This window comes from Alligator sinensis, unplaced genomic scaffold (genome assembly GCF_000455745.1).
Source record: "Alligator sinensis unplaced genomic scaffold, ASM45574v1 scaffold383_1, whole genome shotgun sequence".
Lineage (NCBI taxonomy): Eukaryota > Metazoa > Chordata > Crocodylia > Alligatoridae > Alligator > Alligator sinensis.
In genome coordinates, this window is record NW_005842733.1 from 270,574 (window position 1) to 285,573 (window position 15,000).

General features: G+C 36.2%; 1 protein-coding gene across 1 annotated transcript in view; it reads left to right on the forward strand.

Moving 5' to 3' along the window:
* The window catches only part of LMO4 (LIM domain only 4), a 13,246-nt gene extending 8,823 nt beyond the window's left edge, over positions 1-4,423 (forward strand). Inside the window, 1 exon segment of the mRNA XM_006034386.3 lies at positions 3,650-4,423. Coding sequence (XP_006034448.3) covers positions 3,650-3,658 — 9 coding nt within the window. The 3' untranslated portion in view covers positions 3,659-4,423.
* Positions 4,424-15,000: the final 10,577 nt, after the last annotated feature.

Below are 15,000 nucleotides of genomic sequence, written 5' to 3' on the forward strand. Positions count from 1 at the left end.
AAACCAGGGTTCTATTCTCTTACCACTTCATAATGCTTGTAGCTCCGCTAGAGGTTGTGTATCTCTGTGCTCTATCCATAGCATGGTAGCTCTTAGACCATAGCCAAATAAATAAATAGAGTCTACAAATCATAGTAGCAATGGGGAAAATTCTGATCAACAGTTGTCCTGTACTCTAGAACTGGATAGTTTTAGATCTATTTTAATCTCCTTAATAAGTCCTATAGCTATGCAAGTGAGTGCATTTTGATAACGGCTGTGCCTAATTTGTAACAATTACTGTCAACCTTCAGTTAAGAGACTGTTCATTCCACACTGGTCCAGAAGAGAGTGAATGTATGACTCTTGCACATAATTTTATTCACATCATATTTCATACTGATTATGTATTGATGACATTGATTCATTTACTCTTTACAGCGCCACTTGCATGGATATTAAATCTTATTGACCACAGATGAATTTTAATTTCAGATTGGTGATAGATTTTTCCATCAGCTCTGATAGTATATTTGACTTTTTCATCATTAACCCAGGCAATCACACAGCACTGAGTTATTGCATTGAAACAAAAAGTGCACACTTCAGTTGGTAATTCTTTATAGATTTACAATAGGAACTTCATTAATGTCTGTAAGGATCACAAAAATAACATTAATCTGAAAATAAGAATTTGGATAACTTAAAAATAATGTCCAGAAACATATTAGGCAAAATATATCTTAACATGTATAAAGAAGAATTTTAAATGTTCTTTCTTAATAGGCAAATCTGTGCCAGAAGGCATGAACTGGTTTTTAATTTTGACTAATTTTGAGTTGCATCACTATATAACAATAACCACACTTTCACTGCACAGATTTACCGAATAATTTTCACATATACTTTCAGTTGCTTAGACAGTGACATTTATTGCATCAAAATATGAAGACTTTTATTTACTTAATTTGTCAATCAAGGTTGCTGGAAAGAATTCGGTGTGTAAAAGTCCTGATCACTTGTTCTGCATAACTATTTAATATTGACAAAGAATGTAAAGTCTTTTCAAGCAAGTACAAATACATTTAAGGATTTATACTGTTGTGAATTTTAATGAAACAAATCTATAATACAGACTAGCTAGCAGTGAATCTGTTAAATGAATGCTTGCAGATATTCCATTTCAAAATATAGGTAAAAACGATTCATTTTTTATACGTTGTAGTAAAAACTTTACCATTTTGAGAAAAGTGGTTTATCCACTTGTCTTTCATGAATGTAAAGCTTAATGTAACTTCAAATAGGTGTCTAAATTGTCATTTAGGTTTATCAGTATCTTACTGCGCCTGAGCAAATCATAACAATGATTTAGTTACAATAATGACAGTAGACATGGTGAGGCATTCAGAAAAGAGAAGTAAAATTGAAATAGGCTTATGTGTCAAAATTGCAGCTATCCTACTAGGAGTTAAATAGAGAGGAACATGTAATAAGAGGGTCTTATTAACTCTATCACTGGCCAATAGCCATGTTGCTACAGTTTATGATGACCAAGGCAAAGAGAGAATTAGAAAAAGATTACAATTATGATCCTTTTTATAGTATCTTTCTTGCAAACAGTACAAGTCTTTTATACCAGGTTTCACACAGGGAACTGGGGAGGAGTGTTAACTTTGAAAACTGAAATGTATTTCAGGAAGTGAGCTGGTGGCTTGGAAACTAAAGAGGCAGATGTCAAAAAGAAGTAACATCAGATACTGTCCGTGATTGTGGGTGGCTTTCTTTTTTTCCTTGTATATGTACACATCAGAAATAATTTCCAGAAAGCTCTATGTTTAGGGTTACTAATTAAAAACATGCTTTCACTTGGACAGTGTTATTCAATAATTACAATGCCCTTTATTAAGCATTAAGGACCAATCAGTCTTTGGCTCTTTCATTTTTCTAGAAATCATAGGCATTGGAGAATATGGATCAGTTGTTCATAACTTGTTTTTATTAGGAGGTTGAAGAGCCAGTTTCCATCTTCTATCGTTTTCTTTGTTGTACTTACGAAGTCATGTCTGACAGCTATGGAGTCACCTAACTACTGTGTTAGTCAATATAGTTCCCAAATGAAAGGCTAGAGTTCATGCTAGTTTGGCATGAGCCTAATAAGGTGAGCAGGCTAACATATTCAAAAAGCTGCTTGTCATGGAAAAAAGCACATGTATAGTGGTATTGACTCTTCCTGCCTTTTACCTTAAGTTGTGTCCATAGCTTTCTAGTTATAACTCTTCATCACTTGATCTTAACCAACATATGTTGGTTAAAACAATTTCAAGTCTTTAAGGTCTGCTATTTGCAAGTTAAGTTTACATCCTTAGAGTGTTGGGTCATAAAGTCCTGGGGGCCATGTTTAAAATAAGATGTGTTGTCCTATCTCTAGAACATTTAGAGGCCGTACCTAACATGCTATTTCTGGCAGTCTGTGTTTTCACTGGTCTTTGCTTGCTTATGGTTTTCCATCTCCAAAAATGTGCACATTTTCCACTCGTGGGGAGTGTTCAGAGCACTTGCTTATCTTCAGATCCTACACTTTTAAATAAAGAATGAGTTAGATTATGCCCTGCTATTCTATCTTTTAGACAAGATTTAGCCCCCCCTCAACTTCTAGTTTACATATCACTCACCAATTCCCTTGTAGTTACATAATTGGTGTTGTCTGCGTCCATACCAGAGGATATTTGATGCTCATTTATTAAATATGCTTGCTGGCTGCTCCCTAATCTTTGTTCTGGACAGACAAATTACCTTTCTCACACTGAGCTTCAGCTCTGGGGAATTAAACCTCCAAGCCTCCACCACTTTAATTAGCTTGGAAGTGGGGGGTTGCAGTTACTAATAGACCTCAGGCTTTTAGTAACTTAGCAAAAGGGTGAAGAGAGAACTTCCCGGGAAGCTCAAAATGTCATTTAAAACCCATAAAAATCTAATATATATTATTTCATTTTGGTAATTGCAAACAGATTGTATTTGAAGACAGTGGATGATCATTTCTACCTTATCCATGAAAGTTAGATTTTTTTCGAGTTAGGCGCTTTTAATTATCACAATTCATTAACACCAGTGTGAAAGCACATGTTTGACTTCATATATTAAAATGTTTATGTAACATTAGCTAACATAGCAGATGAGGAATTTTAAATGGAGAGAAAAATCCTAAAAATATCTATATTTAGTCCTTGTGCTATGCAGTATATTAACCAAAGCTGCCTTGGGAGGATATTGGCTGTACTTCTTATTTGCTTTACACACTATTTCTTCCAATTATAAGATCATATTACTAGCTGCTTCAAAGGCATGGCATAACATTTCATCCCTTTCAAAAGGGGCCCAGAAAACCACCTTATTCACAGCAGGACTTCTAGAAACTGTCTAAAAGTGTGCTTATAGTCATTGTTGTCTTCTAGTTAAAAAAAATTGCAGAAAATATTTGTTATTGGCTCTTCAGAATTTGAACATAAGCACTATGTTGAATAGCATAGGAAGCCTTAATCAAGTCACAATTGGCAAGTAATCTAATAAAAAAGAGATTAGTGAATAAGACAGTGGCAAAAGTAGTCATGTTGGTGTTTCATATCTCAAATTTAGTGTTTTTAGCTAAGATGCCCATTTTTATTTCTTACAGGTCTGCTAAAAGGTCAGAGTAATGCAGAATGTGTGCCTTCATCTCAAATTTTGTTCATCACAGATGGATCCCATGTCTCCAGTAGACAAGTCACCTTTTGTAGCTAGCATCAATGCCAGCTCCATGCCATTGCACCTTCTTTATTCTTGATTGCCCTTTCCACATTTATTGGTGTATTAAAATGACTGAATATGAACATTAAGGACTCCATGAACCTGGGCTAATAGGAGACCGTAGAGAAAATGAAAAAAAAGATCCACCAGAGGACATCTTTTGGGGGGAGGGTGGGTGGGGAAAATGACTAATGAAGCTAATTAAAAGAAGCATTGAAAACTGCTTTCTACCCTCATTAACAATTAGCAGGGCACTGGCCGGAGTTTGTACCCTGTGTTTTACCTTAACAACATTCTATTTGCTCTTTGTATATTTAAGTGTTGTAAGGAAATGTGTTTCAATCAAACTGAACATGAGATAAAGGAAAGATGTGGCTTTTGTGATATTCTATCACAAACACTTTTATTGTATCTCTGTAAAATACAATGTATGTATGCATGTAAGTGTTTTTGTCCTAATGTTGCTACTTCCCACGGCAAAAAAAAAAAAAAGGCAAAAAAGGAGGAAAAAAAGTCAGGCTCATAGCAGCTACTGTGTAGAAACTTTCACCTACTTCTAATTTGCTGAATGAAGAAAAATCTTTTATTTGTGATATTTTCAGAGACATTTGCTCTAGTATGGTGTATTTAAATAATAAAAACTTAAAACGAAAACATTGAATTGAGTTTGGGTTTTAAAAGCTTTTGCTTTTTTTACATAACGTTCTAAATCTTACTCTGAAACTCCACCTAATGTAACTGTTGTTTTAATTGTAAATAAACTATAAAACTAGCTTTCTTTTTAGCTTTATACCAATAAGGAATCTGTCAAACTACTTAACCATGTCACTTTTGGCAGAAGTACAGAGTAATTCTTCAAAACGGCTATTTCTTTTAGGTTCAAAATATTAATTCTGAAAACAGCAAGTATACTACTATAGTTCAGCCATGTTGTAATGAACCTTTGTTCAAAAGTAACCATGGACTCCCTTCATGCAGTCTCTTCACGAGGAAAGACTAGATACTTAAGTAAAATCAAGGGGAACACTTGCAGCAAAGGGATATGTGCTCTGTTAAACACTTCTGAAGTGGGTATTCTATAAGGAGATGCAGTAGTTCATTCTGCATCTTAAGTGCTTGTAACAAATCAGGTTAGCTATAATAAGAAACTAAGGGTCTCTTTACCACTGGTGATCATAAGAGTAGAAGAAAACACCTTTTCCTGGCTATTTTGTAGGCATCAATGCCATCTTAAGTGTGACTTTTTTTTTTCTTTCTCTCTCTCTTTTTTTTTTTTTTTTTTTTTTTTTTTATCCTCTTTTCAAAATTAGAGATTTCATCTAGGGTATGTTTGTCCCTCCTTCCTCCCAATGTTGATTGGTAATTGGAACAGAGCATCAGAAAACAACTTCTGTTAGATTGGTTGTGAAAAGACCATTAAAATGAACCTATCATGCCCTAAACCAGAGCACTACAACACACAGGTTTAGACAGTGGCTTTGAAGAACAAATTAAACATTTCCAAACACCATAGTTTTTATCATAGGCTAATAAATATGATGTATATTATTTATATTTGCAATGTTTATTTTATTATGTCTGTTTTAAGGAAGTCATTTACCTTACCTGGTTACAAAGCAAGCCCTGATGCATTGTTTTTAGCGATGCCAGGTGATATCAACTGAAGTCAGCTTTTTGCGTATCTAAACAACCAGCAGCCAAATTCTCTTCATATCTTTACTTCTTGACCTCTGTTATGTCTGAGGTCTGTTGGTTTTTTTTTTTTTTTCTGCTTTTAGCACTTCAGTGCTTGGAAAAATAAGATATTTCTTTGGGAAAAGAGAAGCTGGTTTACCATATACTATTAGACTCAAAAGGCAAAGGAATGACTGTCTAAAGTGCTTGGTAATAAAAATCTTTCTTAAAGATGACTTAGATACTACCATTTTTTAAAAACAATTATGGTTTTAGAAAATGCTCTTAATGCTGGATTAAATAGCTTAAGTCTTTAGGTAGTACTGCAAATTGTGCTGCTTGAATTTCTTTGAAAAAGTACTGCAAGAATTCAAGTATTAGTGAGATGGTAGAATTTTTTTTTTAATTCTTTTGATATAAGCAGTCATGGTACAGCGTTTAAATCTAACATGTACAGCTTTTCAGTGGTCCAATATAACCTAGAAGTGCTAAGAAGATGGTTAATAACTTTTAGTAAGTAATATAGTATGGCATTTAGTGATGTAGAGGTTGAAGTTCATTAAAAGCTTTAAATAAACTATTATATGACTGGTTCGTAAAGCACAGCTACCTATTTAATAGCAAGCTTTAAAAGCATTTCTTAAGTTGCAGACCTATAAGATTACAAATGTCACTCATGTTAGCATAATCCACATGCAAGTGATGAAGCCTTTGCTTTGATGTGCTAAATTGGAGGAAGACTAATGGAGCTATGAATATACAATAGAACATATTTAAGTCGTATTCTTGCTTTAGGTAAAACACTTTCTTGAAACCAGAGGCATTTCAGACAACAAAACAGGAATGTTAGGTGTGGATAGTAGGCTCCTGGAAGCATTTAGATTTGTCCTTATATGAGAAATGACTTGTGTGTTGTGTGGGTTTCTTTCTTCTTTAGTTATTCTTTCAGGATAAGGAAAAACATGCACATGTTCATCTTCTATCACATGGATATGCTACACTGATACTGTGAAATGCATGTTCCATGTTTAGCATTTTTGAAAAGTCATACAAATATGTCATCCAGTAAGAGCTGCTGCACTTTCAGAAATGAAAGCAGTTACAAAAAAAAAAAAAAAAAGGGAAATGCTACTAATCTGAAATCATCCTAGAGAACTCAGATAATATGTTCTGTTTATCTTGCATATAAATGTCTCAATCATATAAATTGTCACTCTTATTAATGAAACAATTTTGTAAAAAGATTGCCCTGTAAGTGGGTTTAATGTTTTTACCTATCCAGCTGTCTAGTTATAAGATTTACTCATCCCGGCAGGCACTGGGACATTAAGCCTTTCCAAACCAAATTCTGTTTGCCACAAGATACTGTCTTTCCAGTCCTTCATGATTTATCTTTAAATATTTTAACAGGTTATATTTTAACAGGTTATGCAGTATCTTATGAAATATAAAATGAAAAGTTGCAAATGAAGCCTACGAAATTAAGTAACATCTTTAGAATATTAAATGCAGTGAGATGTCTCCCATTTGACCTATTAGTTAACGTTGATAAAATTTGCATCAACTGTTTTTAGGCTAAATACAAAAAAAATAAATTGTTTCAGATTACAATATAATATGAGTGTATATCCATTACATTTATGGTTTTTAAAAAAGGATGATTTTAGTTTCAGATTAGATCATACTCTCCACTGTCCAAGAGTTGTATATCAGAGCCTGGCAAAGGGATGTATTTCTGTATTAGAAAGAGCTCTATTCAAATAAAATATAAGATTTGAGATTGGGGCATCCATTGGTGTGTGCTCTCTCACTATCTCTTCTTCTGCCTCCCCTCCCCCTCTTCCACCTTTTATGTACTTAACTGTGAAATTATCTGTAAGTGGTTGTGCTCTTGGGCAGGTTTCCCTACCTGAGACTACAGGACATGAAGTACCAGATAGCCACTGTTACTACTGATAGTTATTGTAGTTCCAGGTGCGTATCTATTGTCAGTCCAGCTAAGCCACAGAAAAGCTTTCTGCAATTAAATAGCAATTTGTTTCCATGAAACTGCAATTAAAGTATTACCAATCAGCCATTTTAGATTGGCAATGCTTTGAATGCATGTTAAACAGCGAGCAGCTCTCATTTTATCCCTGTAGAGTCTGAGCTATGAATAACAGTGAAGTGTAACATGCTCACCTATGTCCCTTGTCAAGTTAAAAGTATGAGTCCTCAATGAAGCACTCTTAACTCATCGTGAACATGCTGAGAGCAATGACAAGTCAGGGCTGACCTTTGTAAGTTGAACTTGCAACTAAGAGTACCTAAAGTTATTACTGCTTTCTGTTCTTGTGTAAGCAGGGATGTGTGCATTTCCTACAGGGGATGTTTTCAACTTCAGATTGCTTTTGTTGAGAATGGAGTGCAAGTTGGGGGGCCTCAAGCCAATAATGTACTGCAGGTCCTGACTTGTTAGAGCTGTGTAAACAGGGCTACTGTATCTCCTTAATCGCAACTAATAAAAGGCTAGAACAAAACACAAGCAATTGTGTTTTAAGTTGTTTTTAATAAAACCAGAAGTTTATCCATTGTGGCCATTACTGACACACTTTTGTGACAGGTAATACTACCCAAAGCTCCCAAAAAATCATCCTGCCTGTGCACACACTCTGTGTGTTCCTATTAAACTGTTACATTTCCAGAGAAATGTAGCTAGCCATGTTAATCTGAAGTTCAACAGAAGGCAGGACAGAATAACACCTTATATGCCAATTTAAAGAGAAATGTGCTTTTGTATGCAATGGCTTAATAAGCTTATATCTGATGAAGTAAGCTACTGCTTATGAAAGTGTATGCTTCTCCAAGTTAGTTTATTTGGCATCACTGTCCATTGTTTCCAGAAAACTGCACAAATCCATCCCTTCCCAAGAACCTGTTGGCAAATGTAGCGAGTTCCATGACCTGTCTTGGATTGATGTCTTGACTTTAAAAGAAAAATGTGAAGTTATGGTATAAATTTAAATGCTGTTTTTAAGCCCCCAACTGAGTTAATAGTATTGCCATCACTTAATTGTTGCTACTTTTTAGTTAAATTTGGAACGCTGGTTTTGGGCTCTGAGCTTTTACAGGTTGGGGCTCCATACGGTATGGTTCTGTTGCCAGTAGGAATGATGTTGCAACCCCTGTGCCTGTAAGATGAGAGCCATCTTATTCTGAGCTGTATTTTTGGCTGCCTCAAAAATGTTCCTTGGAGGTTGAACTGTTTTAAGCTCTGATCCTGTACTGCGATCCACGTGAGTAGGTTGTTGTACTTGTAGGTTGTGAGTCTAAGCATGAGAAGCGCATCCTATGGGGACAAAACAACCTCATGTTTAGTATTTTACCTGTAAATATTTTAGTAGAGGAGTTTTTTAAGCATCAGTTTTGAGTCCTCAGAAAAGTCTCTGAGCTATGTACAGTGATGCAGTGCAGTGAATGGGGCAATGGCCTGGAAATCAAGAAACAGTGGCTCTATTCTTAGTTTTACTATTGCTCTACTGTGTGATGTTGGCCAAATTCTCTCTCCTCTCTGTGTCTCCTTCTAATCATTTACTTGGCTTTTAAGTGTTTATACTGTGCCTAGCTCAGCAGAGCCCTGATCTCTCTTGGGGCCTACAGATGCTATGGAAGTACAAAATAATAATTTGAAGGTATTTAGTGAACGAAGAGTTGCATATAATATGCCCCATTGCACTTTACCTATTACTGAGACCACACTAGGGGCCCAAACTTCCGGTAATTTCAGCGCAAGTTGTCTTGTTAACTTTACTGAGCTGACTCATGAATAAAATTGCTCAGGTGCTTAAGTCTCTGTTAGAATTGGTCCTAAGTGCCAGACAGTTCAAAATAGCTTAGCACCCACAATTGTGAGGGATAGGTTTTCAAAGGTGCTCTGCTCTGTGCGCTGATGGCAACAGCTGCAATCTAAGTGCTTTTGAAAATGTGACTCTTAGCTCTTCTGCAACCCACCATTCTGGCCACACTTATTTTCAAATATTTACTACCTTCTCTCAAAATCAAGTTGTTTCACACATGACAAATGCTTGGCTTTACTGAGACACATATCCTTGGTGAGCTTAAAAATCACCGTTTTGTCAATGATCAGAAAGTCAAAAAGTATCTTAATTATTCTAAGGCACTCTTTTTTTCTGCTGTACACTTAACTCAAAAATACCACTAGCAATTTTGTTGAAGCTTTGCTTCAAAATAGAACGTTAGGCTTGATTATGTGAGAAATTTCATCCCCAAAGTAATATTTTGGAGAAGGTTTCAATGGAGGGAGAACAGAGCTTTGGAAAAGAGAGACTCTTTCAGGAGTAGGCCTTTATCATGCCCATGAGTAAGTGAATAGTTTCATTGAACTCAGGGGAGGCTACTCATCCTAATAAAAGTTACTTGTGTATAGCAAGGTAGGATTACACCATACATGTACAAAGGTTGTAATGCCATACTGCAGCAGGGTAAATAGTGAAAGCTCAATCCTATTTGGTGCTGTGCAGGCTCTCTGCTCCAATGAGACATAAGTATGCTCTGCAGCCCAAAGCAGGCTGTGTGTAGGATTTGGTTGTAAGCACACAGATCAAATTTCTCAGCACCAGAGGTACTAATGATTGTTTCTAAGGTTGTTAAAATAAATAGTTAATTACATTTTGAAATATCCATATAGTTTTTCCTCTTAGGGGATCTTACAAGCGAACTTCTTACTAACAACTGTAGTTCACCTTAACCTCTCAGAATAACCATCAGTTTAATTGAATTTACACCGGATATTTTGTGGAATTACGTTGAGACAGCAGAGTTTATACTCATTCTTGAAAGGCAAGAGATTGCCCTAGGTTTGTGGGAAACTTTGATTACTTAAGGAAAAATAAATGAATGGGGCAAATACTAACTTTACACCTGACTTCAATTTCTTTGAGAAACACTGGTTTTGTCCACTAAGAAAAAAAACCCCAAGCCTACCAGCTAGCAACTAATAGTAAATGGAGTGTTACTTACAATGTCTTAATGTACTGTAAAATCCTCAGATGTTAATTGAAAACAAAGGACAAGTTAAGGAATTTTTAGAAATATTTCTTCAAAAAATATGTTTAAATAACCTAATCCAAATACCCCAAAAGGACTGATATACCCCGAAGTACCCCAACATAATCTAATGTCTATCATACTTGTATAACAAACTGCCCAGTTAGGTAATTATATAGGCAATATTAGTACTTTTCATACGAAATACTAGAAGTCTTCAAGTTCTTACAATAAAGAATATCCTCGAGTTACCGAAGTTAATATATCCCATTGGATTGTGACCCTACAGCAATCATTCTGAAGTTGTAGCTGGTATATTTGTGCTTATGCCATATTTTAAAATTATTATTCTTGCTTCATCAGTTAGTCTTTTTAGATAGCTTGGAAAAAAAAACCATATTGCAAATGAGCTACTATTCTTATTTGTTGTTTTAAGAAGGGTAAGCACTGAAGTATTCAAATGGAACAGATTATACCTTTAATTACATCCAAACAGGATGCTGAGCTGATTTTTCTATTTTCTATTTAATTGCTATAGTTCAAAAATATATTGAAAATTTGTAGATGAATAATCTAAGCATAACCTTATGGCTGCTGTGTTTACTAAAGATACCAGCAAACAAACAAATCTCAAAATGAATTTTTAAGGGAAAATTTCCACTCCCTTTTCAGAAAGCGTCTGAAAAATCCCATCTTTTTCAATCACAGCCTTTGTGCAAAGGTTAAGTCTTTTTTATAAGAGCCTCTGTGGACCCTTAGCAACTATCGTATTACATTATTATATGATTATGCATCTCCCAGCCTGTTAGGTCCCGATCCTGATTGTGGCTTCTATGATCTACCATATGGGAGGCAAAGAGGGGTTAGTTCCAAAACACTGATTATCAATGTGTACGTTGTACTATCATACCCCAACAAGTCTTTACGTAGAGAATGAGAATAATGAAAGAGAACACAATTCCATCATTTCTTAAACTAAATATATTTCAATTTTGTTTGCTTGTGCATTCATATACATCACTCACTGTATATATTTAGAATATGCAATATGACATTACATCCAGCGATAAATCCTGCACACTTACTATACATGTGTTATTTGCTGCAACATTAAGCTCAGTAAGAATTTTATATGTAACTTGTACCAAAACTACATCTATTGTACAATTGATGTGCAGTTGTAAACAAGAGCATAACTTCCCTATTCAGCACAGAGAAGGTGGCAGCTTGTATGGCAATGCTTTTGTAAACAACTGCAGACTTTCACAAGAATAAGCCAGTTAATTACATTTTTAATGATGTTTTTCAAAAGGCTTCTTTAAAAAAAATCCAAGGCCTGCACTGTATGAAGAAATGCCAAAGAGGAAAAATGGTGTGTGTTACATGTTGGTGTTTTTTTTTTCCTGAAATTGTCCACATAGTGGTTTTTATAGCCATGCCATAGATTGAGAAGAAAATGAAACAGGCTCAACCCACTTAATGGTTTTTATGGATTATTTTATTTTATAACTTTCAATAGGGTTAATTCTGTGCTACCCATTCAGAGTGCTGATATGGTGCATAGTAAAGCTCAAGATGGGCCCTTAAATACTCAAAGCTTATGCAAGGCCATGACATGAGTAGGTTTTAGACATTAGCTGTGTTGGCAGTTCTGAGGCACTGATGTGATGCAGCCTTGGCGACACTTCACAGGTAATGTGGGGAGATCCAGTGTGAAATTGAAATAGCAGGAGTAAAAGCGGTACACAACTTTTATAGATGACGTTCCGGGGAGAGATGCATTGGGCTAGATGTATTAATCCCATAATAACTTGAAATATAATCAGGGCATTGCTGCAGAGATGGGGAGGAATGAAGGGAGGTAAAGGTGTCAGGTTTAAGTTTACAGGCTTTCCCAATTCATTAAGAAGTGAATCAATTAGGCAAAGAAATAGGCATGATTTCCGAAGGGCTGGGAATTCCAAATGGGTTTGGGACATTCTGGAACTTATAGATGGTGCTTTTTCTTCATAAAGATGTTGCTGTAATTCAGCAGCCATCTATTTCAGTAGATGATTGCGTTTCATCCTGCTAGAACTAGTAAAAAGTATTATAATATGGTGAGAGAATGAGAGAGAGAGAGAAGAAAAAAAATCTGCCAGGATTTTGGTAACTTAAGAGCTAGGTAGAGCCACTGCAGTGAGCCGTGTAGATAGGTATATGTTCAACAAGTTTTATTTTATGTTTTCTAGAGTGATGATTTTACTAGCACACACACGGGCTGAACAGCCTATGGGACCCCTTTTTTGCAGACAGTTGCCATGGTAATTAACTCATTCCTGTTAATTTTTGCCATCTCTGAACAGATCAGTGACATATTGAAAGCTGAAAAAAAGAACTGGAAATAATGCATTTGGGGTTGGCAGTTCCTGTGTCTTTTTGATGAATATGGTGCTTGTATACAGAGCAAGGAACATCCTCAGACAGGTAGTTTACCCACACCCACAGGCATTCAGAGGTATAAGGCAGCATGCCCTAATATTTAAATAGGATTCATTACTTTTTAATTACTGCACAGTACAGTCACTAAAGAGTACAACAGGACTCCATGAGAACCCATGGTTATTCAAACTGTTGTGCTAAGATTGCTCAACAGTAGAATAAGAGCTTGTTTAATCAGTGGTTTGTTGTTTGGCCAAGAAATAATACTGAAGACTTTCATAATTGAGTTGGGAACACTAAAATCGTTATAATAAAATTAATTCCTTCTATCCTCCTATCTGCATTGACATGACTATGTTGAAAGCAGGAGTGAGGTCTGCTCTTTATATGTAAAGTGGACACAAGCTGGGAAATTTCAGCCTAAACTTAAAAGCTGGTGATTTCACTGTGTCCTGACAGCTCTTTAGCTGGGAAATGTATCCTTTTCTGGACATTCTTTCCATAATGAGAGTCTAAATATTCATCAACCCTCTTTAACTACTGATAAAGTGCTGCCTGTATGTAATAGTATTGTACTCACAAATGGACTGAGTCTGCCACTGTTACACATTTTAAGTAGTGCTTTACTCTATGAGTAGTGCTATTGATTTCCTAATGCATGTCCTCAGGGAATCAAGGAGGGTAAAGACAACAAAACTGGGCCCTAGGTTTTTTTGGATGTTTGCTCTTTGAAAGTGTTTAAACTTTTCAAAAGGGTTAGGACAACTGTAGCCATAGAGAGGACAATTTAGTACTATTGCAGCATATTTTTTTCATTTTTTTTCCAAATCTTTGGCTAGAACAGATTTTAGCCCCACATGACCCACTTTTCTGCATGTTATTGTGGGCTAGGAAAAAAATAATTTCTGAAAATACTTGGCTAGAGCTATCAAGGAGGTCACTACTCTATAAACAAAGGTATAGAGCACCTCCGTATCCTGACAGATCCAGGTGAGATGCACAAAAATGCTCACATTTAGAGTGACCCGCAGTTCGTTTCCTATTAGACAGAGGGATTTTTTAAGCACCATCCTCTGGGTTGCAATCTTTTTGGCTACACTTTGGTAGAATTCAGTCTTCATTGGGAATTTCTTGGTTTTTGTTGAGGCTATATAGAGCCTCCAAATGATTGTTTTTCTGCATTTAGCTTCCTTTTTTAACATCACTTTTGTCCAGCTTTGTGTCTACAGTGAAGATCTAGTTTTTTGTACGTCTACAGTGGAGACATTTTCCAACTAATGCAGTTGAAGCTCAGGTAAAGTTCTAGAGCTCGTAAGAGTTGTATGGACTTGGTTTGGGGCAGTTCAAAGTGGTCTGACCTGTTTTTACTGAATCAATCTCAGTGCACATAAAAGCTGGGCTGGGCTACCATAACCCAGGGCTACACAACTCCCTCTAACTTCTTTAGAGACAAAACAGGGCAAAGACTGCAGACATAGCTTTATATAGGACTAAACACACTGTGCCGTAAATATATATACACCCCTACATCCTTAAAATCCCTTTTCATGGCAGTCAGGTAAATACCACTGGGCCTTATTTTTCCCTTTCTCCTTTCACTAGTGCCTGTGACAGACTTTGTTCTCTCCTGAGGGACGTCCCTCCTGCTGCCCTGTAGGGTGAAACCTGCATGATGATTTAGGCTAGGAGTGATTTGGTACTGCGTACCAGCTGCAATCCCCAGCATGTTCCCCTGCAGATTTCCAATAGTATAATACCCTTCCTTTAAGTATCACTAACTTCTAGAGAGTCCTTCATGATACCTACTGCACAGTGGGGAAGAGGAGGAGGAAAGGCAGCCAACGGCAATTAGACTGCTTTACGTGGCTGTGAAAGCCAGCAAGGGAGTGAGCAGGAGTAATGTGGAGGCTGTGGAGACACAAGGATGGGAAGAGAATACCTTGCAGAGTTATGGTCTCCAGTTTTGGAGCTTTGTATTCTCTGAAGCATCTTATTCCTCTTTCCTGTGAGGGCAACACATGAGGAAATGCTGTGAAGAAAACCTTGTCCCTTGCCTGCAATATTTTTCTGGGGGAGGGTATTATTATTTCCTCTTAT